Source organism: Ceratina calcarata, unplaced genomic scaffold (assembly GCF_001652005.2).
Source record: "Ceratina calcarata isolate Rehan_Ccalc_2016 unplaced genomic scaffold, ASM165200v1 scaffold471.2, whole genome shotgun sequence".
Taxonomy (NCBI): Eukaryota; Metazoa; Arthropoda; class Insecta; order Hymenoptera; family Apidae; genus Ceratina; species Ceratina calcarata.
The window spans coordinates 61,701-86,548 of record NW_017171239.1 but is presented as its reverse complement, the minus strand read 5'-3'; the positions used below and the strand labels follow the sequence as shown (position 1 = coordinate 86,548).

General features: G+C 45.0%; 3 protein-coding genes and 1 long non-coding RNA gene across 10 annotated transcripts in view; 2 read left to right on the top strand and 2 right to left on the bottom strand.

Moving 5' to 3' along the window:
- Positions 1-208: 208 nt before the first annotated feature.
- LOC108627462 (proton channel OtopLc) lies at positions 209-18,204 on the bottom strand. Of its 6 annotated transcripts, none has more exons than XM_018028744.2 (10): positions 17,588-18,204; positions 15,316-15,539; positions 13,546-13,809; positions 12,880-13,142; positions 6,783-7,010; positions 5,718-5,920; positions 4,995-5,311; positions 4,131-4,296; positions 3,737-4,022; positions 209-3,659 (listed from the first exon to the last, which is right to left on the bottom strand). In XM_018028744.2, the coding sequence occupies exons 3-10, from the start codon at positions 13,630-13,632 to the stop codon at positions 2,954-2,956; spliced, it is 2,256 nt and encodes a 751-aa protein (XP_017884233.1). In that variant the 5' UTR covers positions 13,633-13,809; positions 15,316-15,539; positions 17,588-18,204; the 3' UTR covers positions 209-2,953. The 6 variants fall into 6 exon arrangements, with proteins under 6 accessions (XP_017884233.1, XP_026671391.1, XP_017884232.1 ...); XM_026815590.1 differs by lacking the exon at positions 17,588-18,204 and adding an exon at positions 16,332-16,949 and having other exon boundaries at positions 4,995-5,308; XM_018028743.2 differs by lacking the exon at positions 17,588-18,204 and adding an exon at positions 16,332-16,948 and having other exon boundaries at positions 13,546-13,838.
- On the top strand, positions 10,880-11,373 carry LOC113464658 (uncharacterized). The gene is made up of 2 exons (XR_003389503.1): positions 10,880-10,967; positions 11,051-11,373. It is a non-coding gene; the product is annotated as an uncharacterized LOC113464658 (long non-coding RNA).
- Positions 18,205-19,340: 1,136 nt separating the features above from the next.
- On the bottom strand, positions 19,341-21,345 carry Vamp7 (vesicle-associated membrane protein 7). Of its 2 annotated transcripts, XM_018028682.2 has the most exons (7): positions 21,115-21,345; positions 20,742-20,846; positions 20,467-20,678; positions 20,263-20,400; positions 20,030-20,191; positions 19,862-19,954; positions 19,341-19,775 (listed from the first exon to the last, which is right to left on the bottom strand). In XM_018028682.2, exons 2-7 carry the CDS (start codon positions 20,743-20,745, stop codon positions 19,707-19,709), a joined length of 678 nt encoding a protein of 225 aa, XP_017884171.1. In that variant the 5' UTR covers positions 20,746-20,846; positions 21,115-21,345; the 3' UTR covers positions 19,341-19,706. The 2 variants fall into 2 exon arrangements, with proteins under 2 accessions (XP_017884171.1, XP_017884172.1); XM_018028683.2 differs by lacking the exon at positions 20,742-20,846 and having other exon boundaries at positions 21,115-21,344.
- A 790-nt stretch (positions 21,346-22,135) lies between these two features.
- The window catches only part of LOC108627479 (mitochondrial amidoxime-reducing component 1), a 5,927-nt gene continuing 3,214 nt past the window's right edge, over positions 22,136-24,848 (top strand). Inside the window, exons 1-2 of the mRNA XM_018028778.2 lie at positions 22,136-22,396; positions 24,482-24,780. Of these exons, the coding sequence (XP_017884267.1) occupies positions 22,387-22,396; positions 24,482-24,780 (309 nt within the window). The 5' untranslated portion in view covers positions 22,136-22,386. The remainder of the gene's footprint in view (positions 22,397-24,481; positions 24,781-24,848) is intronic.

The following is a 24,848-nucleotide window of genomic DNA, read 5'->3' as shown; positions in this document are numbered from 1 at the left end:
CCAAATGTATTTTCATGTAAAACAATAACTTTTAATATTGTTTCTCATTTGAGAAAGTGAAGCGATAAAATATTTGTAAATAAAAAGTTATTTTTTAATTCATCAAGGGAGTGTATAATATTATAAAGAAACAAATTAAACGATTCTTTGACTTTTAACTATAAACGAAATACGTAATTGATGGGTTGACGAAGAAACGTAGACGGAATTATTATTGCGAACGAATGTATTGCAATTCGTAAGGTACAAATAGTACAAAGGGTATAAGAGTACAAACATTGCGTAGGAACTAGAGTATGCGGACATAGAAAAAGTACAGTTTAGAGATGTGACATAGAAAGGGTGTTTTCCTTTTTTTTTTTTTATTACCCCCCAAATCCCAATGATTTTCGTGTTCGAAATTTTCGAATTGCGCACATCGTGGCTTCGCCGTCGCGCCACTTCTCGTTCTCGCGTTCCGACGTACAGACTCGTGCCGAGATCGTCCCTCGTCCATTGTCAATCTACGGAAATCGAACGGAAATTGAAAGTTCCTTTTAAGCGAATGAAGCTAGACATATTAGAAGAATGAAGGAGGAAATAAGACGAAGCTCGAATGGATCTCGACACGAGGCCCGATCAATAAACGTAACGTGTCGCGCGTAAATATCCTATATCTGATAATACAATAAATATTATATAATAGAACAACGCAATAATAAATATATTTATATTTGTATATATATGTGTATATATTATATATAATATAGGAAGAAACATGTCGACATGAACTAGCTCTAAAACATCGAGAGGATCCAATTTTTTTTTTTTCTTTCTTAAAAACCTTTCGCCGCTTCGCCCTTAATCGTCAATCATAATCCCTTATATTTACAGCCGCCTCGCAGTCGGAATTTACATCTTACAAAAGAGTCAACCATGCAGCTTTCGTCAATAATCAGCTGAATGCGATCGTCGAAATAAAAAGAAAAGCGTTTGCATCATTTTAAAGAACGCGTTAAAACTAGAAAGAATCTACCGAACGTTCTACGTTTCGTTCGCTCGCCCAATCTTCGCCGTTTTGTTCCCCGAAAAACGTACGTCCTCATACAATCAAAGTCCACAGCACACGCAAACAGTGGAAAACAATCACGCGCACTCTTACAGCAGAGCGAAGTTAGTATTGCACACCGATCGATCGTACACTCCTTGATCGGTCCTGACTCTCACTCGCAATCAATCTCTCACCAACGACTGTCCGTTTGGGCACGAAATTTATATAAACCACGCTCGCGTAGGAGATCGCCCGGTCTTCATTCATCAAATTTGTTCCTCAAACCCATTGGTACATCATTAATTAACTGAGAAGCTGGGACGCTCGACGGATTAAGGCTTAATGATATGATTTGCCGTTGTACTCTGTTCCTCCCTTTCGTCGCTTCCTACGTTTCTTCGAATCTAAGGGTGTCTACTTCATCTCTGTACTACTTTTAACCGTATCGATCGTTGGTTGTTTGGAAACGGTCACGAATGATGCATGTGTGTGTGTGTGTGTGTCTCGATCTTTAGAACCGATCTTTCTCTTTCGTTATTTTCGTGTTTTCACCCTACGACCGATATCTAAAATTTAGATTCGCGGTTAACAGACTGTGGACTTTTATGCGATGCGAATTTATTCAGAAAATGGAATACGAATGGACGATCTCGTTTTGCTTTATTAATTACTCAGATATATTCTGTGAATATAGAAAAACCCGCAGTGGTCGCGATCAATGTGTAACATCGTGATCGTTTGAAACGCCTAATCTCATCGCGATTAGACTGAACAAGCTCTTTGCATGCATGTTCGATTCCCGAGGCTACGTTTTCCTCGAAACGCCGACGATCAATCGATCGATCGTGGAACGTTTCCACGTGAGAAATCGAGAGAAACCGACATTCTCTTTCTATCAATATTACACGCGATGGGCGCATTACTGGACTTTTCGCGAGTTAACAAGTACTCCCGCGAGCCGAACTGTGAAACAATTTTTTTTAACCCGTTTCCCTCGACATTTTGTTACCTCGTGTTCATTTCGTTTATTATTTTCGAATTATCTACTTGGACGTGAGAGAGAGACGCTATGTTAAGTTGCAGTTTATTTTTTGTACTACGTGGAAGACGGATGTCCGTGAGAGTATTGAAGCATTGATCGAAGGACAGATCGATCAGGATTTGACTTCCGCGTCGACTGGCATCGGAAAATGGACCGTAATCGTCATCAATCTTAATCATATTGCTCTCTAAGGATTTCAGTCTTACGAACGTTTACGATCAAAGTAAAGCGAAACGATCTATCGTTCGTTTCTCGCGCCGTCACGCACTCTTCCTCCCACACCGGTTGATTAATAGAAAGGTCGCCCTTTATCGAAAGGAAATTATTATTGTTCCCTATTAAGAAAGAATCGAAGGAACAAACGTTGCTTCGACGTTTCTAAGCCGATCGAATCATCTAACGTTTAACCTGGTGCCGTAAAAATTGTGCGTCGTTCATCGTGCCTCCCTGAAACTTTCGCGGCGTCTGAGAAAAGGTTTCTGCGTTCGTCCGGTCTCGTGTCGCGGACGTATTTAGCTATATGTACATCGTGTATTTAGGATCCATTCATCGCGAGAGTGTTTCGGTGACAGGCCGTATGAGCCCAAAAGACTTCGCATTCGTGCAGTTCGGTTTACCCGCATTAAAATCTCGTCCTTAATCAAGCTAGAACAACGCATCGAATAATATGGTGCTCGGTGTGAATCGCTTCAGAAGCTCGATTCTGGATTTCGGGATCTATGAGGTGAAGGGTAAAGGATTATCAACCGCGGTTCCCAAGAGGTTCGGGGTTACATGAAGTAAACGGGATCGTTCTCCGCGATGGCGTCAAGTCTCGCCGGGAGGGTCTTCGGTCGCGGGGGAGCCGCGGTCTTTTCGACGACCTCACGGGACCCCTTGCGTCACATGTAAGTAGGCTTCACTTTGTACGCCCGTTTCCAAACCTCGCATAAGCACACGGTGCTGTGGAACCTGTAGAAGATCGCCAACGGCATCGAGACGTGAGTGATGATCGTCCACGCCCAGAGGCCGTAGAAATGAAGCTGCACCGGGTGCGATTCCGCTCGCGACTTCTCCAACGTGTTGATCGCCCACATCGCTAGATTGGTGACCAATAAGAAGGTGACGATCTCTCTGCCCGGTTTCCTTCTGATCTGCTTCGCGGTAGCGACCGACCGTCTGGACGCGTCGAGGATGAAGATCGTCTGACAGGTCGTCTGAACGACGCTGGCCAACGCCGTCACCAAAACCAGAACTGTGTGCTTGGCCAGCGTGAACTGTGCGCCGATTATCGTGAACGTCGAGTAGATGAACATTCCGGTTTGCGCAGCTACCAGGAGAATATTGTCTAGCTCTAAGTTTCTGGTTCCGTCGTAGCGGAGTTTACGCATCTGGAACATCCCTATCAGCGTGGCCATCGTCGACATACCGTAGAGGGTCAACTCGCAGATGTTCACTTCGGTCACGGCGAAGCTGACCAATTCTGGACGTGATATCAGCACGAAGAAGAGAATCAAAGAGATGATGGTTAGAACCAGGATCAGGATTCCCACGAAGAGACCTTTGTGGGCACGCGCGCAGTCCACGCTGTAGTGGTGAGGCGATCTTCTGTGGAGTTCAGTTCAACATTTTATTAAGCGAAACTCTTTCGTGGTTCAGAAAGAAGTATTCATTAAATAACTTACCTGTAAGCATGAGTGTGATGTCGGGATCCCGACGGCGTTTTGGGTGGCGTGAACGCTGCCTTCGATATATTCTTCCACATGACGTACAAAATCGCGGCACAGATCAAACTGTACTCGATCGTGCACGGGAATAGGAACGGGCTGGCATCCTGGACCAGCGATCCCATGATATTCGTTCTCCGGCATTCGTACATGTGATGCGGCCCTTTCAAACCTCTCGGCACCCTCAGGTGCTCGCCGTGGTGATAATGGTGGTGTCCTCCGAGATTGAGATTGCTCTTGGTACCTAATTTCATTTCGATTTCAATCACCCGTTTGATCGCTAGGTTTCATTCTATTGGAAGGTTCGCGTAATCGTAGATACTTGTAGATAAACAAGAAGAACGTGTCTTACCTAATCTATGGGATATCTTCAGCGAGTTGTTTTCCGGATTGTAGAACGACAGTATCTCGTGTTTCGTTTCTTGTACAAGTACGTTCAGCCACACGGAGAGATTCGTACCAATCATGTGCATCAGGCCGAAACGCGCGACCACGCGATGACGGTAAACTTTCATCTGCTATCCGCAGAAAGAAATCAATACCTCATGGATCATTTCGAGCATCTTAAGGTCGCTTTATTTAATCGTCAAGAGCGGTTCATTAAATTCTCGGAAATCATTTAACGAGAGTAATTCGATAATTGCAGCCTGAGCTATGAGTTCGCCGTACAAAGTGCACCGAGCGGTGGTGGTGGTGAACCGGGAATCTCGGACTGGGTGGAGAGCTTTAATCGAAAACGGTCGGGAGAGATATTCATCTGTCGTGGGTGGCAAAGGAAAGAGCAAAGCCAACCTCAACGGTCGACGCGACGGGGTGGACGGACTACTCGTGTTCCAGTATTAGTTTCAGGATTGTTCATCCTTCCGTTTCATTAACCTTTCTAGCCGAGAGCTTCTCGTTTTGCATCGACGCTTTCGCCCTTTCATTACGTGCCGCGCAACCGAACACCACCGCACCGACATGAACGCCACTGTTATTTTTAGCCCCTCTCACCTACTGAACGATTCCCGCCCCTCGCGAGTTTCAGTTAAATAGTTGGCCTTTATATCCACCCTTAAGCACAGTTCTTTCATGTAATTTTACATATCAAATGCAATTTTACAATTTTTCATTTAAAAATGTTCTTTTTTTGCACGTACAAATAATTTTGTGTCTCTTTACATCTTCCAAACAGTTTTCATAAAAAGTATTAGCTCGACTCAATCAAAGTACCTACCTCATTGTTCAGAAATATAAAGTACATCTGTATAAAGATGAACGCCATCCTGGTGGCCGGGGTGAGGGCGAGCATGATGTTGTGGCACTTGGTATTCCTTTCCAGCTCGAAATACTGTCCGAACTCAAGGCCCGAATAAATCATAGAGCCAATCCCGAAGGCTACGGCGCCCATCCGAAGATAGAAGCTACCGTAGTGCTGGGACGGTCTGATGGTGGACAAATGCGGACAGGTAGTGTCTGCCGTATCGCTGTCGCCCCCGGCGCCGCTCGACGACCGCGACGAGTCCAGGTCGCTAACTTCCTTCCGTTTCTCTTCTTATGTAAATTCACGGTAATCGCTCAGTAAAGATTTTTACGATTTTAAACAAAGCTAGTCGACTTGATCGAAACTCAACATCGAATGTTAAAACATGTAGACTTTCGTTCAGCCACGTGAAGTTTTTTTACTAACCATCGTTCAGCCACGTGGAGTTTTTTTACTGACCATCGATTCACGTTGAGCCACGTGAAGTTTTTTTACTAACCATCGTTCAGCCACGTGGAGTTTTTTTACTGACCATCGATTCACGTTGAGCCACGTGAAGTTTTTTTACTAACCATCGTTCAGCCACGTGGAGTTTTTTTACTGACCATCGATACGATTGACGTTTTAATGTATTTTGAGAAATTGGTTTAATGCGTTAAGAGATTAATTTCTATGAATTAATGATAATTCGCTTACTTGATTTCGGCTTGGTTTCGCGTAGTAACGTCGCGTACGTGTACACGAGGAAGATCATGCTGCCGAAGTACAGGTAAAGGTAGAATCCTTCGTAGAACGAAGGCGGTATGTAGGTTGATATAACTTCCGCCATGGGAAACGCGATTCCCATCACGACCAGCAGCTTTCCATACAACGCGCTGAATGTCGTCGCCAGGGCGTCGCTGTGGAACAATCGGAAATTGTACTACACCCAAGGAAATTGCGCTATTTCCGGAATTTTTCGGTTTTCTCGCGCCGCTCAGTTTTTCAGTACATTAAACGTAAGCAAATCATTGAAGTGAACGAAGTATACATTTTCCAGTTAAAACATGTAGACTTTCAAGACTTTCATGTTCAGCCACGTGAAGTTTTTTTACTAACCATCGTTCAGCCACGTGGAGTTTTTTTTACTAATCATCGTTCAGCCACGTGGAGTTTTTTTACTGACCATCGATATGAATATTTCGTCTATACACCAATTTATGAACGTATATTAGATAAGAAAGAAAATGAAAATGAGTTGTGATATCATTGATCGCAAATGTCAATCCACCCCCGTAAGAATTGGTTCAATTACGGGTAATCGTGTGCCACATGGGCATGCATGCGCGTGTATCACCCGTGTTTGATTCATAAAGTACCGGTAATTGCGGTGCAGACGTCGCGTCCGACAGGATAACACCGAGGATCACGTGAAATTCCCGTGACGGGCGGCACATATTCTCTCCCCTTCGCGTTAATTCGTTTTGAATAAAAATGAGTCAAGATGCAATCTTTCAATAGCGTATCAATGTTAAGCATGAACGTGACCCGATTTGCTTTCCGAGACGCGGCTTTTCAGATTAAAATCTTGCTTGTGCGATAAACGTTAACGATTTGGTTATCGTATTTTTAATATGTATTCCTTTGTATCATCAATGAAGGAAATGAATGCTTACTTTTTAATGTAAGTTCGAAAATTGAGAATCACTTTTTAGAACAGATCAAACGTAATCGATGTCGCCTACAACAGAATGAAAGTTAGACGAGGACAATGGGACTTACCATCCGAGCTTCTTCCACTTCCGATCCTCGACGACGTCCAAGAAGGTAGGTGCCGGATAGCAGACCGCGGCGATCGGTTGCGAGGAGCATGGCAGAGCCAGGGCGAACTGGGGTGGCCGATGGGCACGGGAGGGTGAGCTACTGCTGTGTCTAGACAGCGTTTCCGGTGAAACGATTACCGCGGACGGTGAAGCCGGTGACGGGAGCCCAGCCGGCAATCCTGGCCAGCTGAACACAGAACCATGTTTCCTCATTATTTCTGTCCCGTCCTTGGCCGATCGATTCATCGGTATCGACGGCTCAATTACGACAGGGAATAATTACGCGCTCGAAGGGGGAGGATGTCACCGGATTCAACTCTGTTACATCGCCAATAAACGATTCTTTCTGTGTCTCCTAGATCACTGAGGGATTATAATGCCTGGTTTATCCTCAAGGGTACTTTAACTCGTCGTGATTGCATGCTCAACTATTAAATTACCGTATCGTTACCAGATGAACGAATTATGATACTTCTTCGAATTATCTCGAGTGTGCACTTTAATCTGTAATAAACTCTCTCTATGAAAATGAGATACGCTTTTTCTATTTTCCACCCTGATCTCAGTTCATAGAACGTAAACCCTAGTTTTTAGAATCTTCTATCTTTTTCTTTCGGAAACTAGAATCAGAAAGAGGAAGCAGCCTGGCGATCAATAAATTCGTCTTAATTTACTCGGAAACCGCCCGAAGCTTATCAGTTCAGGAAGGAGTTACGTCGCCGCAACATGTTCCAGTATAATTCGTTTAAGCTAGTTTCTCCGATACGTCAAGTTGAACTTCTCTACCACTGACTGTCGTCGCGCGTCGATCGCGACTCGTTACACAATTTGCAAATGACCGAGAAAACTTTCCTGGAGGCTTTCCACTTGAGACCTATGATACGACGCAGAGAGTATCGTTACGACTGGCTCAAAGGCGAACTACAGAAGTAGTAATTAAGCGTGCGTCGTCGGGGGAAAAGATATTTTTCCGACCCGTTTTCCCGCTCGCAATTCACTTAATGAAACCGAGTCGACACGTTCTAAACTCTAGTATCTGTAATTACTTATTTTTCTCTTACACGCGCTGCAGGCGTCGGTAATTAAAATGGGCGTGACTTTTCGTATTCATCCTCGCAAATTTGTTTTCTCTCGCGAATATTCGCTAAAAAAAGGGGTGAAGAAGAAACGAGAACAATTAACACGTTGAAAACGATCAATGTCGAGCGCTGCTCCGTCGGGACAAAATTCTTGGCACGACAAATATACAAGACCTAATTGTAAACTACTTTTCATGTCCATTTTCATTAACGGAAACTATTCTAGTCCGTACTAAAATGATTTCGAATAGTGAATACATATACGCTTTTTCAATGAGTGCATGTAATTCTCGCTCGACTGTAATTTTTTATCAACAGTCTGAGGCTTAGGATACGTAAAAATTTCGATTGGTCAAACCAGATCATCGGAACTTAGGTGAAACAATTCTTTTGAAATGCAAGCATGGATCAGTGTACGTGCGAGCCGGCAATTAATGGGTTAATACGCGTCGCATTGACACTGGCTGCAGGAAGAGACCTACTACGGTGCGAGGTGTCGTTAATGCGACTTTCGAACCGCGGTGACCGTTTATCCAATGATAACTCCGACGGGCGGTCGAAACACGGCCGGGTCCCGTGTTCTCATACACGTGCCCAGGCGATTTCGCCTCCCGTTCTTCTCCGCCCCCGGAGTCTGCCCGGAGGAACGCGTCATGGTTACCATGGAATTTGCCGCAACAACTTCCGCGCCGAACGGGAAAGAGGCACGTAAATTATTTTCCACCGTCCACGACGATATTGCATCGAAATTTCAATTTATGCCGCCAGGTTCGATTTACCCCCCGTCACCCGGCGGAGACGAATTTCCCAGACGTACCAAGAATAAATCGTGGCACACTTAAAATACGACAGAAACGGTGATCGATCAAGAAGCAAATAGACGGAACTAGAGCAATTTGACATTTCAAATTTGATAAAGAGTAATCTGATTTTTTTTTATCGGGAACGGATCAATTTCTATTTCCGCGACTCATCTGGAATCGAACCAGGACTGGATTCCCATGTTAACTTTTTTAGCATCTGTCACGAGATGAACGATGCGCTTAAAAAATGTAGAATAGATGGAAACGATCGAGCATCATAAAGGGTGAAGTTTTACTCCTAACCCGACCCTTCTCCAAAAATATCTGCGACCGGGTGGATGGATGTTCCACGCGTTTAAGAAGATAAACGAGGCACCGCGTAAAGCGACCTACCCCTACGAGGCTCATAGTGGGTAGTAGCAAAAGGGACGTAGATAAGTTTCGTCCTTTTCACCGTGAAGATTGGAGGGTGGCTGCGCTCGCTCGCCAGCTCGCTTGCGCGCGCGCGATGCTACGTGAAAGGGAAACGAGGGTGGAAAGGGTGGCCGAGCGTGGATGGGACACGGCTCGTGTCTTGGCTTCGAGCTTTTTGAAATAATCACGTAGTGTTGGAGAAGCAGAAGAGCGCGCGAGTGCCGCCGAGAGGGTGAACGGGGGTGCGAGAGGGCACTGAGGGGTTGATTCAGTGGCTGAGTGCCGTTCCCTCATTGTGGCACGAGTGTATCCGTGGCTGAAGGACCTCGGGCTCTGGCTCACCCTTGTTTCGGTGGCTCCACTACTCCGTCACCCCTTCGGGATATCCCTTAGGAATCTATCTCGCGCCAGGTCCTCCTTCGTCTTCAATTCCTACGTGCTCGGACTCGCGCGACGAAAAAAACCACTGCCTGGTAGTTATTTCTCTGGCAAACTTTCGGTGTTAAACGTTTTTCATCCTTTTCCTTGCGGATGGAGCCAGGAGAGAATTTTTTTTATTATTATTACTATGGACTTTTCAGTCCGTCGAGGATTAAAGTTGAAATTCCTTCGCACCTTTTACTTCCTCCTACTTGCCTTATCCAATCGCATTCAACTAATCCTAATATACCGTCAAGAGATCTTTAAAAAGGATCAGCCTCCCATTCGTTTAAGTGGCTCGTGAAACGAACAATCACCGAGTGGGAGCTTCCACGATTAGCTATCTCTTCGAACTCGAACGCTTAATTTCCTGCCGCGAACTCTCGACTCGGATAACCCTGGGCACATCGATCGCGAATCCAGGAGACTAAAATTCCGGGTCCTAGCCCGCGGTACACGCGGAGTTTCGACTAGGACATTTCGGCGCGTTCCAACCCGCTCGGATTCGGAACTCCAGTCTCGTGGAAGAGCACGCGAGGCACCGCGTCCTCTGGTCGTCATGCCATCGGAAATCGTAGACTGTAGACGCGACGCGACACGACGCGTTGGTGTGCGTGAGCGATTCCAGGATTCCCAAGCAGTCGTCTGGGGCGAGAGAGGACGAGAAAGAGAGAATGGATCGATCCGCGGTCGCGACGAAACAGAATCGGTAGTACCTGAGGGAGGTCTCCTTTAAAAGCATATCCGCGACTTTGGCCAGTGGTCTCCTCGATGGAACGTTGGCGGTTGAACACGCACCAGCACCAGAGGATCAGTCACGGCCCGAACGCGGCTCGTGTCACCGGCACTACTCACGGACCCCGCATCGCAAACTGAGGCCCTACGCTATAATCTATCCTATCGCATCTGCTCTCCGTCCCTCTGTCTCTCTCTTTTCCCCGGGCATAGTCTCTATCTGGATACGCGACCGTTTGATAGCGAGCTCGTTACACGATTGAGACTTCGCAGTGGCGTAAAACGTTGTGCGAATAACCGAGCTCTTCGATCTTACGCTGTCCAGTTCTCTAGTTTTTAGGAATGATCACGAGACAGACCTCTCGCTCATTGGAAATCAGAAATTTCTGTTTTATTAGTATAACGAGAGAAGGGGAGAGGAGAAAGAGCATTTTCCTCCCACGGGCGAGTTTGGTTTAAAGGACTCGGTCGCCGAGTGCGCGTGTACCCTGATCAAATCTGCATCTAAATCGACGGAATAGGCCGGTCTCCCTGCTCCCTTGTCCTCTCCTTCGGTCCGGACGGTTCACCCGGGGTTCCGGTGAACCCGGGAATGGTGGAGCGAACGAGAGGAAGGGAGACAAACGAGGGAGGGACGGAGTGTGGAGGAGTCGGCCGAGAGGAGACACGCTCGGAAGCGAGATGGACACGAAGGTCGTGCATTGGCTATAACGAAATGACAGGTCAATATTAACTTTGGCGCCGTTTTGACCTCTGATGCAAATTTACCGATTCAGGTTTGATATCCGGCGGAAGTAATCGAGTTCGGGGAACCGATTGGAGGCGGTGGACCAGCAGCGTCTATCCACGAGACCCACGATCCCCGCAAATCGATGGAAATTGCTTTACGAACGGTCAACTCCTCGTGTACCGAAACGTGCAAACGCTACACACGCGTGGGACAACAATCATCGCGAGTGAAACATTGAATATGAATTGAATCTGTTCAAGACGGCGCCGTAGACGGCGTATATTGAATTACTACCGTCTGAAACGTGTAATTCAATATTTGTTCGGAAAAGCGACCGATATTGATTATAAAAAATACCATTAAAGCATGCATTACACGAATCTCATCCTCGTATACCCGTTTTCCAATCCCACAGCTTGTTGCATTTTCCGATAATCAATGATTGCGAATATCAGTTCCTACGACCGACCGTACACGAAACGAAACGACAAGCGCGACGAGCTTTGTCGAGTCGCCTTTGACGCCTCGTTTCGTTTCTTGGTGACAAGCCGGATTATCTGTTCGATGTGACAATTCCGTGGATTGAGGTCAGTGTTTCGCTTTGATGAAAAGCGCGCTTGGCCACGTTCTACCGAACTTCGCCCCTTTTCGGGCCGATGCGTCGAGCACCGGTGAACGACTTTGCTCAGCGATACTAGGAGAGCCAGTTCCCTTCCGGAGGTCGATCGGGACTCTCGAGTGGAAATTGATGGAGCGAAGCCCACGACGCGATACGATTTTTCACGATCAAGTTCAATCGTCGACGTGTGTAACGTACGCAGCGTACAAACCGGCGGTCTCCCTGGTCGGATGGACGCACGGAAGCCAAAGAGGGATGCGTCGTTAATCGCGGACAGTGACTAATGTCCCGCGGCCGGTGAATAGTGGCGGTGACCATTCGAACGAAGAGAGCGTGCGGTTGCTCACGGGGGGAGCAGCGGATAATTTACATCGTAACGTTGCGCGCCGAGCTGCAAAGCGAGAAATAATTACCGGAAATCGGCGTTAATATCCTAGATGAAAACATTTTCATTTTTCAACTGTTCCATCAGCCTGTTACCCGGAACATGAAGAAGATCGATTGCCAGTTTAGTAACCATTTTACTAAACAATCGTTTTGATACATGAAACTGGGAGGGCATCCATTTGGACCGATTAAGAAAGCAGATTCATTCTTTCGCGTGTCCCAACGACATGGTCTGATCGTGCTAACATTTTAGCTTCGTTCTCGCAATTACGAATGCAGACATGTTGGATATATTTTCCCTCCGTTTACCTGCCGTCTCCATTTATTTTTTTTTCTTGCGCACCCTGTCGCAGCAGAATTCTGTTTACCTACTTAACCACCCATTTTTTTTTTTCCTTCGTTCGAGACTCCCGCGCAATCTGTGGGGAACTCGTCTGAACGACGCGACGCGTGTATGGGGATCCGTTAATGGCTGGGAATATAGCTGAGAAGAAACGCGGGGGTGGCTTTAATCGTTGCCGGGTCATTCCTTCCGTTTTCTTCCTGGAGATCTTTCGAGTGGAAACGTTTTCACATCGACGCGGCGTCTTTTAATGACGCGCTCCGTCTATGGAAGGTGTAGACGTCTAGCGACATCGTTTACAAGGAAAAGAATGTCATTGAATATTCCTATCCGAAATGTTCAAGTTTTACAAATTTCAACGCGTAATTCTTTAGACGGGCGTATTTCACCGACTGTATTTAGAATTAAACGCTTGAAGAAGGGGAGGTTTGTGAAAAAAAATTCTAATTAAAGGCGAGGATACGAGAGGATTAAATTACCCTCGTGACGAGGGTATGTACGCAATTTTATCCCGCAGGATACTCACTCTTGCGAGGGGGCGAGGGCGGAGTGCTGCGGCGGTTTCTCCGATTCCGTGGTAAGTATGGGGCCCTCGGGTGTTCGCAGCGCGATCTCCATCGCCGCAGCCTCTTCCTCCTCGCGTAGCTCTTCTGAGGCCTCCTCCGGAATTGTGGTGATGTCCTCGAGCGGTGGCAGATCGTTCCCGTTCTCCTCCAGGTGGTTCTCCATCATCGGATCCGAGTTGTTGTCCCCCGGGCGCGTCACCTCCTCTATGTCCGAGTCGATACCCTGTTCGTATGAAACTTATATTTTGTGTCCCATATTACAAATTGATATCGTAGAAATCTTTGATGGACGTCAGTGTCAAAAGAAAATTCTTCTCGTCTTTGTGAAATACATAAAGACATATCGACTGAAATTTTCATGCAATGAATATTCTATGAAACACTGCATAGAACCTTCGGAAACAGGCCTGTATCGGTGAAGAAGTAAGCTCGTTAAATTTTAATCCCGTCTAGTCTATTCCTTACAAGCTATCAGTCAATCGGAGAGAGCGAATGCTAACGAAAAGGCTTTTCCGCCGTCAAGGAAGCATCGGACGCTTGTTAATACAAATTTTCCGATTTCCTTATCCGAGGACGAGCTATATCGGTTATCCGTCGAGGATTACCGAGGATCTTGGGCTTGGTACCTGAGCAAAGTCCATGTAAAAGGAATCCCTCGAGTCGGAGCTGCCTCGGCGAAGCCGGAGGCTGAGATCCGGCGAGCTCTCTCCCATCTTTCTTATCAGCTCTCTCTCTCTCCTCTGCCTCCTCTTCCTTCCTGTCTCCTACCCTTCTTCCCTTGTGTGCCTCTCCCTTCTACGCTTCTTCTCCGCCACCCCTACTGCCACCAACCCCCTTTGTCTTTTACGAGCTTCTTGCTCCACGGACGGGGAATTCTAAAGAGGGTGGCCCTGCACACACAATCCAGTGAGTTTGCAGCCTGAAAGAATTGTCCTTGAATGACTGATCGTCGTCTCGTTCTACCGTCTTCCCGCGCTTTTCTCCTACCGCTTCCTTGCCTCCCTCGTTCTCACTTCTCAATATCATTTCGCGGAACGAGCACGAACGAGATGACAAGAGTTCGTTGACGCGATGCGAAACAAAAATGCCCCGGTGAAAGGAGGAGAACCCCGCGAGGAGAGCCGGACGGGGTGAACCGAGTACTCGTACGTGAGACCGTGAATGCCGAGCGCGGATCTCCGCATATCAAACGTCCGCGCGAATTAAAATTTCAACCCCGTCCGTCCGTGCTAGTTTCGCATCGCGTCGACAATGTAACTCAGGAACAACGACCACCCGGCTGGAAAAATTCCTACCGACTGTTTAACGCTCAACGAACGGAAACGCTCAGGACTTTACGCATCCGAAGGGTTGAACGAACACGCTTACGTCCAATGCTCATTAGAAAAGAATGCTCAGAGTAGAATGTGCATTTTGTTTCATGTTTGTAATCAATTTTCGAGTGTGAATGTTCAATGCGATGGGATGTGAAATTATGTGTTACTGATAAGTGCGTAAGAATTTAGTTTAAATGTTGACGAGATTTCGAGCTCTGGTTCAAAGACGTGAGCATTCGTCTGCTACAGTGTACTGATCGATCACTCGGCGGGTTCGAAAAGGGGCAGACTTTGAGATCGCGTACAGGTAGGCGCTGCCGGATTCGGTTACGTCGAAACTAATTACGGAAGCTAGGAAATTCAATCGAGTCACTCGTTTGTCTTCGAGTTAATTGCCTTAGCCGCGATTCCGGGCCGGGTAGCTTTAATTAAAACTAGGAAATGTCGGTCTCGCGGCTCCCCACGGGAAAGGCGAGACGCGCGGAAAAATCTCGTTCGCGCGAACGAGCTTCTCCTCTATCCGTCGTCGTTTAATTAAGTTCGACCCGATCGGAATAAAACAAGGGGAGAATCGGGAGAACGGCTTAGAACTTATATACTCTATCTAAGTCCTGTCGTTTCCAAGTCTAAGGAGTCGGCTTAATGCTTTCCGTCGACGTAATTCGCCGAAGTAACGAGATATTCCTCGATGGAAGCTCCTCGGACACGTTCGCTAGGTACTGTCGCTTTTCTTCCCCGTACACCTTTCAAGTGCACGAAACCCTCTACCTATTCCCCTTTCGTTTGAACTCGATTCTCCAGAGACTCGTGCTTCCTGCACCCAGCCAAATCAACGAAAGTTCTATCATGAATTCTATATTTGTTATTGACAATATCGAATTTTCGTTCTCCAAATTCTCCCCTTGAGAAGATGCCTTCGTCGCGTTCTCCGCAATTAATGCGCGGATAAGAAGTTTCCGCGTACGAATTTCAAGCACTGTTACCGCGTTAACTAGCGGCACCAAGTTTCTTCCGGAACTTCGTCCGCCGCGGAGCTCTGCGTAATGAAAAGCTGGTTTGCAAGTGAAATTGCGTGCGTACCTTCGGAGAACATTTGTCTTCCTTGCGCGCTATTCGCGGTCCAATGAGACGCCTCTTGGCCGGGACCTCGTCAGTCTGTGCATCAATGAACATTCTTTCTGTTCGGAGTCAGCCACCGAACGCCATGCCTGTGTGTGGACCCTTGGCGGAACGTTTTTATGACCAGCGAGCGCCCCGTCGAATATTTCTCCATTAAACGGCTCCCCGTGCACGTTACGGCATTACTATGGGGCCGTCCGAGAGATAACGTGGGGTAAGATGCTGTTATATTTTTTTCTCCTTGCCTCTCTTGGGACAAGTCGAATACACAATTGGGAAGATGGCGGAAAATCGAAAAAACACGGTTAATAATTAATAAACAATTTCTAGTATTTGCCATCTTACCAATTCTGTATTACGTCGATTTCTTTTTCTTAAATTTCAGTAATAAGGAAATAATGATCATGAAGACTCAAGAATAATTAGAAGAACAGTTACTCTTGTTATTATCTCAAGGAAGGAACAGGTAGTGAAATCGATATGAAATGGTGCTATAGATAGGTATGACCCAGCGATGCGTTACAACGATTTTCCGTCAGTCGTATCGCGTGCCGGGAAACCCGGGTATTTTCATTCGACAGTTCATTGGCTTTCTCGCATCGATAGCCATTTCAATGGTTTATATCTAATGCGCGTTTCGATAAACGAGGGGTGCACGCGATGCGACTCGCCGGCAAACGCTCACCACGTTTATCGCACCGCTGTCAATAATAATGTGCTTAATTAGGTCGAGATTTCATCGAGTTCGTCGATCTGACGAATATTCTATACGAAAATTCTACACGAATATGGACTAAATTTTTCTGATACATATTCTGGTAATTTAACTGTTGCCAGTTTTATGACAAACGTGCATACGAAATTTTATAAGCAGACAGTGTTAATTACGTTCAAGAATTTCTTATAATTATTATTACGCAGGAATGGACGTTGCTTGATTTAGAAAGGGAAAAATTCGGGGCAGGCAATCCACTTACGGTGCTTATGTCTCACACGATCGGATGTTCGCCACGCAGCGTATCCTCATCCCCCTTGTGTCGAATCGTTTTCACTTTCATCCAGCGGCTCGTACACCCTCCTGCTCTCCCACGCGGACATCCGATCGCGCCGGTGGACCCCGTCAGCTAGCCACCGGTATTCGGAACCTTCGCGGTTCCATGGCAGGCCGCGAGACGGTGTCGAACCACCACAAAACTACCACCCCATACACCACCGGCACACGCGGAACACCGAGCCACTGATCCTACCGAAAAAGGATTCTCGCCGTTGAATCAGGTTTGCATCCGAGTACCGATCAGTATCGAGGGACCACCACCGCCACTGATTACGCGCGCTTCATCGCACGTCCTCTCGCGATAACAGTCGTGCGAGCATAGAATCTCGTAGCCTTCCGGGTAACGAAATCGTGCCTCGGCTGACCGGAACTTGTTGATGCGACCTTGTTACGCTCGCGATCGCGAGCGTGTTCGAAGGGTTCGCGGGTTCAGGGACGACGTACTACGATCAATCGCGGCGCGAGAGGACACTCTCCGGCACCCCCCGAAGGGCGCGCCACGCGAGCCATCGACATCCTGCTGCCAGAGCCGCCGGGCTGCTGCGATGACCCGGGCGTTCCGAGCACACGGCGCCTGCGACGACGCCGTCACCCACCCGTCCCACGACATTGCACCCACGCCAGGACCGTACCTACCCTTCATAGTTTCATTCCACCCTTACCTATTATGTGGCTGTATCTAACGATTTATCTTCACCCCTTCAAGGGATAAAGAGTAATTAACAGATTGACGATTATATGCGTTCACGAGAAAATGTGTACCGAATGTAAACGGTGATAGTATACGAAATATAAAAAACAGTAACTGATAAATCCATTTTAAATGCATTTGTTTTATTTTACATAAGAAGCTGGAGTTTAATAATTTGCAAAAACTGATCAGGGGTATCTGCCATATCAATTACCTATTTGCATGTGCTTAATTAGGTCGAGATTTCATCGAGTTCGTCGATCTGACGAATATTCTATACGAAAATTCTACATATGAATATGGACTTAATTCTTCTGATACATATTCTGATAATTGAACTGTTGCCAGTTTTATGACAAACGTGCATACGAAATTTTATAAGCAGACAGTGTTAATTACGTTCAAGAATTTCTTATAATTATTATTACGCAGGAATGGACGTTGCTTGATTTAGAAAGGGAAAAATTCGGGGCAGGCAATCCACTTACGGTGCTTATGTCTCACACGATCGGATGTTCGCCACGCAGCGTATCCTCATCCCCCTTGTGTCGAATCGTTTTCACTTTCATCCAGCGGCTCGTACACCCTCCTGCTCTCCCACGCGGACATCCGATCGCGCCGGTGGACCCCGTCAGCTAGCCACCGGTATTCGGAACCTTCGCGGTTCCATGGCAGGCCGCGAGACGGTGTCGAACCACCACAAAACTACCACCCCATACACCACCGGCACACGCGGAACACCGAGCCACTGATCCTACCGAAAAAGGATTCTCGCCGTTGAATCAGGTTTGCATCCGAGTACCGATCAGTATCGAGGGACCACCACCGCCACTGATTACGCGCGCTTCATCGCACGTCCTCTCGCGATAACAGTCGTGCGAGCATAGAATCTCGTAGCCTTCCGGGTAACGAAATCGTGCCTCGGCTGACCGGAACTTGTTGATGCGACCTTGTTACGCTCGCGATCGCGAGCGTGTTCGAAGGGTTCGCGGGTTCAGGGACGACGTACTACGATCAATCGCGGCGCGAGAGGACACTCTCCGGCACCCCCCGAAGGGCGCGCCACGCGAGCCATCGACATCCTGCTGCCAGAGCCGCCGGGCTGCTGCGATGACCCGGGCGTTCCGAGCACACGGCGCCTGCGACGACGCCGTCACCCACCCGTCCCACGACATTGCACCCACGCCAGGACCGTACCTACCCTTCATAGTTTCATTCCACCCTTACCTATTATGTGGCTGTATCTAACGATTTATCTTCACCCCTTCAAGGGATAAAGAGTAATTAACAGATTGACGATTATATGCGTTCACGAGAAAATGTGTACCGAATGTAAACGGTGATAGTATACGAAATATAAAAAACAGTAACTGATAAATCCATTTTAAATGCATTTGTTTTATTTTACATAAGAAGCTGGAGTTTAATAATTTGCAAAAACTGATCAGGGGTATCTGCCATATCAATTACCTATTTGCTATGTAATCATGCTTAATACTTTTAGGGTTTGTTCAGACTCGTATCTATTCACAGATTGAATTTGTCTCCGATGATTTCTTAGAATCCTTTGAACTTCAAAATTGCAATCAGCGACTATCATATATCTGTCCTGTCTTCGTCCGGTTGTAATACAAAGAAAAATAGCTCAATTCATCTTTTTGTATTTTAAGCTATAAAATAAATGAAAGGATTCGAAAAAACACTGTGTATGCTTTTTATTCTCTCGTAGTGAAAATTAAATATAAGCGTGTGACCTTGTCATTCGTTGATGAGCGATCGATAATGATTATGAAGAGTGCAATGGATAATTGAACTGCAAAATTTAATCTTCCATCTCCGTATCTAATTTAACTTCTGATCTTTTATTCCCAATTTGAAACAATTAATTAGCCGTTTGATTTAGACTTCGACCTTGCGCCGGGTTTTATTCGGACTAGTCACAGGGTATTGGAGAAAAAAGAATATGATAGAGCATGCGCTCGGAGCTGGGAAACCAGTGTCCCGAAATGAGCTTCTCGGAAGCTTGCGAATGGGAAAAGCGTAATGCATTTAATGGCCCGGAAGAGACTGAATGCCCGATAGATTGTTTCCATAATTTTGTCCGAATTGCAAATGAAATATCTATTACACTCAACGGTGGAATTCAATGGAATCATTTCTTGCGAGGGAAGAAATACGAGACGTGGCATTCAATCGTTGCACTTGGGTCTGTGATTACGGATTTAAATCAATTTTCATTTATTTACGTGCTAGAATTATTTTATTCCTTTTTCATAGAATGTATAGTACAAGATATATATAGGAGTTAAAATTATGCTCGTCGCTCGAGACATACAAACTATATTGGTATGACTTTTCTTTTTGGTAATAGTAAAAATAATATAAGCGTTACATGTTTTCATATTTATATCTACACATTACCTAACAATATATTCTTTTCATTTTTTGTTTCGCTGAAGTGATCGTCCCTCCATCAGTCGTTTGTACGTGTAGCGAAACGAGGAAATAAAATCTGCACCATAGGTGGCTGTTCAGTTTTTTATCGCTTGCGATTAGAATCCTATCACATGTTCGAGATACGACGCGTTGTATCTCTAATAAAACGAATTAATTACCGACGCACTTTGGCCAAGCCAGTCCTCCACAAGATATCGATACGATAACGTATATTACAACCTAAGGAGGTTTAAAAGAATGTTTTTTTTTTAATCCAATCGGTACAGTTTGCGTTCAGTGAAATGAAACATGGCACGGCAACTTACGATCAGTATAGCACCAATAATTACGTAGATTTTTACGTTTTTCCAGAATAACGAGCGCGCCAAATTTCTACTAGTTTTCCTAAATGTAACCGACTGAAAATAGACGAAGGAATTTGTTTTTATTGTTTCACAACACAGACTCTATGTACGTGGATAAATTATACTCACGTTGGCAGATAAGTTTTCAGTCTTGTATACGAGGAGTTCTAACCGTTCACCGCGCATCGCGACGATATCGATATTTTTGCTCATTATGTCTTTCAAATCGTCGAGGTCGCCCATAACGCTAGCCAGCACATCGATCTCCTTATTCGATTCGCTGTAATGTTTCTAAACGCAAAATTACACGCGTTATGAAAATATGAAGGAACATGATTTGAACCGCGTTTCGATTTTATTACCATTGTACTAGCTAAAGTTCTGGCGAAATCCGTGTTCATTGAGTACGCAACTGCGGTTTGCGCATCTTGGCCATACGCTGCCAAGAATCGTCTTTTCATTTCCGCAAGGTACAAGAACGCTTTGGATTTTTGAAAGTCCTGTAAAATAGACATGTGCATCGATAAATATTTAAAAAATACTTTTTCTGTCACTTGGTCACTTACATCGTCCGTGATGCACATGTAAATAATGTTGTCCTCGCAGATGTAGTGAAATAAATATTTCCCTTGGGTATACGTGAGTTTGTCATCTTGCGGTGGTATTTTGGTCAGTATATTCTCTGTTACCTCATCAAAGTTTCCACTACAAGCAGCATACTTCGCTAATATCGTTGTCCCCCGAGCCACCACGCTGTATAAAATCGGCATGATGAATGCTATAAAAACATGTTCAGAGGCATTAACTTGCAGGCTTAAGGATTAACTGTGAAGTCAGTTACCCATAGGAATCTGCTTAGCAGATAAAATTTTGTTTGCAACAGAATCCTCTTATCTGTTATCATAATGAGCAATACGTATTGAAAACAAGAATGTTTGTAGGAGGCCTGAAAATGTATGTGTAAGAGAAGTGTCTTGAAACGAGGTTGGTGACAGTTAGGAAAAATAGGGTATGCGTCGAGTTCACGATGGAATAATAAAAAGATGAGACGCATATGATCATAAAGTAAAGCGTCATAGATTCTAACCTCTAAATAGAAATCGAAACTCTTTGTTTTCGCCTGTGATTAAACTGTCACAAGAAATAGCGAATAATTCGTGTCAAATGATGTCCAAACTTTGTCTGATAAACAATCAAATATTTATGCGACCTACCTCAAGCTTTGGGTGGTACGATTTGATTATGTACTTTTTCAACAGCGATTTCCAGAACACTGCAATTTTTTTTGTAATCACAAATAACAGGATTTATTAACAAGTTGGTTACTGCTTCGACACTTTAAAGGATTCAAAACAGAACCCGTTTATCCGTTGACAACTGTCTGCGTCTGCCTGTCTAGCTATAAGTATAGTATAGTGACGGTGACCAAGCAGAGATAAACTTCACTCCCACTTTCATACCTTGATGATGTCAGTGGGGACTGCTTTGAAAATATACCGCGCGATGTGTTTAAAAGACCACATTTATTCCATTCCTTATTTCCTTTTTTAGAAATCAAGTAATAAACAATTAAATTAGAAATAACGAATAGTTACTCATTTCCCGAAACTGAGTATTACGATTTAGTAGCATTTGTCAAAATTAAGGAAATGCCAGAATGTTTTATGTTCCATTCTGCAATTCCAGTTTTTAATGAATATTTAATTGTATACACAAAATTTACACGTGGAAATAAAAAGAAGCATCAGGAATAGACAAAGTGTAACACAATTAAAACTTACATAAATTATGACACAAGTGGTCGATACGTATTTTTAATCATTCCTTACAACTTCATTATATCTTCAATCATTTCCTGCATATTTAATTAATATAGACTGTAGATTTTTGTACAAAATAAACTATGTATGAAAGTTTAAAAAATGTGTTTTGAATAAAAATTCCTATCTTTTAAGCATCGCACTATGCACTTTGGATTTAGTGTCCTTATCAATATTTTTCGTACATGCAGTTCCCTCATAAATGCATAAAATCCGAAGTCTATTAATTATTTACTCAGATACGTGAATAAAAGAGTATCCAGGAAAATATATTTTCACCTAGATTGCATTTTGGTCACATAGTTTTTCATGAAAGCTGCAAAAGTTCTGAAACGCGCATTGATTCCGCGAAGCGCATGCCACTAGCCGTAGAAAGCGGCTGCGTATCAGTTTAGTGGTTTGACCAGCTGGGGTACTGTTCGATGGCTGCTTCTCACACGTGTCCGCGTGCCGAGCGAGCACTGCAGCACCGTTTACTACAATGGAGAAGAGAGATAGCAAGAACGTAAGCGTGGGTCGTGGATAGATAACGGTGTCTGAAGAAGAGACGCGGTCGCGTGCCCGCATCAGGCTCAGTCCGTCGCCGACCGGCCGACGCACGACCGCTTATTTCGGAGTCACTCATCGTCTCGCCGTGCTCGTTCTACGCTCGCTGCGGCCCTGCCAATGCTGCTGGGTAAATATAATTTATCGTCTCGTTCCTACTGCGACTTCTATGCAATTTGCTGAACGCGTTGGACTTCGGCATTTCCCGTCGAAGAATATTCGTCGCCGGTCGTTAGAGACGTCTGTTAAAATTAACGACGATGCTCGGAGAGAATTCCTACAGGTTTCCTCTTTCGTGGCCTCGATCGTGAACTGGTTGCGAGGAAAAACAGGTGGAACTGTGACAAGTGTGAGAGCACGCGGGTCAGTTGAATGGAAAACTTCTCACAGTTTTCCAATGTTCGTGTCGGGTATTTTAAAGAACGTTTTCGAGGCTTATACTGAACGCAAACTTGTTTCATTTGATAAGAAGTTATTCTTGGCATGAACGTTTTTAACTTGATAGTTCATGAAGCATGTTTACGAAATTATGTAACCTTTAGGCTAAAGTACGATATATATTCAAGGCTACCGATTTAGTTTCGTTAAAGTCAACTCGAGTGTTAATTTGGTAGATGTTGCGTTACGGAGCAACGCCCTTGGTATTGATCTCACAGGGAAAGGTTTGTCTCCCTCGTGTGATTTCCCTTCTTTCCCTACGCGAAAACGTTCAATCGATAACATTGAGTGAAATGCCACAAGTCACTTTATTGTAGGTAGAACGTACGGAAAATGACCCTGAACATTGAAAAATTGATATTAGACGTGCATATATACAGATACAATATATAGATTGAATCGACAAGATTCGTCATAGAAAATAAATTAATACTAAAAGTACTACTTAAAAGTACTGATTTTGATTTTTTAGAATGCAAGAATTCATTTATCCATTAAACTTTATCAAATTCGAGATAAGACAGTGAAATTCAGGGGCTATTAGTTCGTTTCTTCTTGTTGATTCTGGATGTAATCATCTCGTGCTCCTACTTCTACAACGTGAGAGGAGATTTAATGCTTGTTTGTAATCAGATTACATCACCAGAAGGCTACTGCGTTTGTCAAGATTTCTCGGTAGCTGAATATCATAAAATTATCGGGGAATTCGATTGTCGCTAGTAACGGAAGTGCAAATGTGGGGTGTGACAGGTATAACGTGCGGATTTTCGAAAGTGCACGGAGCCTCTTTAGCCTACTTTCCCGTGACGCCGGTATCGAACGACACTACCGGAAATTTCAGCACGAGACGAATTGTGCAAGTCGTCTAACGTACGTAGTGTCGTATCTCGTTACTTTATGCGTTCCGATTTCTCGTTCTGCAAGAAAGGATGTGATTTCGAATTTCAGCAATCTATAAATAAATCCAGTAATTTCATCTCTCCGGTCCGTCGACGAGAACGCCCGTGTACCGTTAATACGCTTCGTGCACGTCGATCCTCGATGATTTGCATTGTACGATATGCACTTTTTCATTAAGTTACAGAGTCCAGTACGTTAATGCGGACTGAACAGGTGACCGATTCGCTTATTGGAGAAAAGCCTCGCGTACGCAGTCGAGCCACATTTCTGATGATTTGCAAATCGATTCTTGATCACGCGTCGTTTCATGATCGTCTGCCTGATGGATCTGAAGCATGTAACAGCAAAAAAGTTTACGCTCTGATTGCCGCGAGTTTAGGTAGTGACGAAAGGATCGCGCGTTCCGTTCACGAACTCGCCTGGGGTCTTTTGTCCCTGTTCTTCCCCGAAGCATTTGCATCTCCGTTAATTTGCATTGCAAAATACCGCCTTGTTCGCACGTTCAATGTTCTCTTGACGTCTTCTCTAAAGCATGCGATTAAGGGCCTCAAATATGTCCGTAAAAAGGAAGTCGGATGCACAGTCTAATTCAATGCTAAGAGATTTATGAATCCGGATAATCATATGCAGCTATTTCTTATAATTAAATCATTAAAAGTATATAAGGTGTCCGCCGAAACATACGTCTTTTATTTCCTAACTTATGATGGATTGACGAAAGTTTTTGTATGGAATATCCACGGTTCAAGGGGTTGCATATTTTTTTGCATCATTTGATAAAGCTTTCAACGACGATTAATTCATTCTCCCAAGATTTGAATATTAATTTAGTTCACAATTTTTTATTAAATCGCCTCGTATATATTATATTACTCAGACAGGACGAGGCTGACTTACGTATCAGCGGCCGCGGTTGGCGCTGGTACGGTGGTCGTGTTCTTTTGGTGGTGGTGGACCAAGAGGCAGAAGAATCGACCACCCTCGGAATGGCGGAAGGTAGGCGAGCTGAGCGACCTGGTCGCCTATCCGGTCAAGTCTCTCGGACCCATTCGACTAAACTCGATGGAGTGCACGAAGCTCGGCTTGAGATCTGGTTGGCTCAGGGATCGAACTTTGATGGTCATTGATCTGAACGGACATTTCGTCACCGCTAGACAGTATCCGAGAATGGTCCTAGTACGTATATATTCTGAAGTGATGTTCGAATATTTGTAGTTTATTAAGGATGTATTGGCTATACAGTC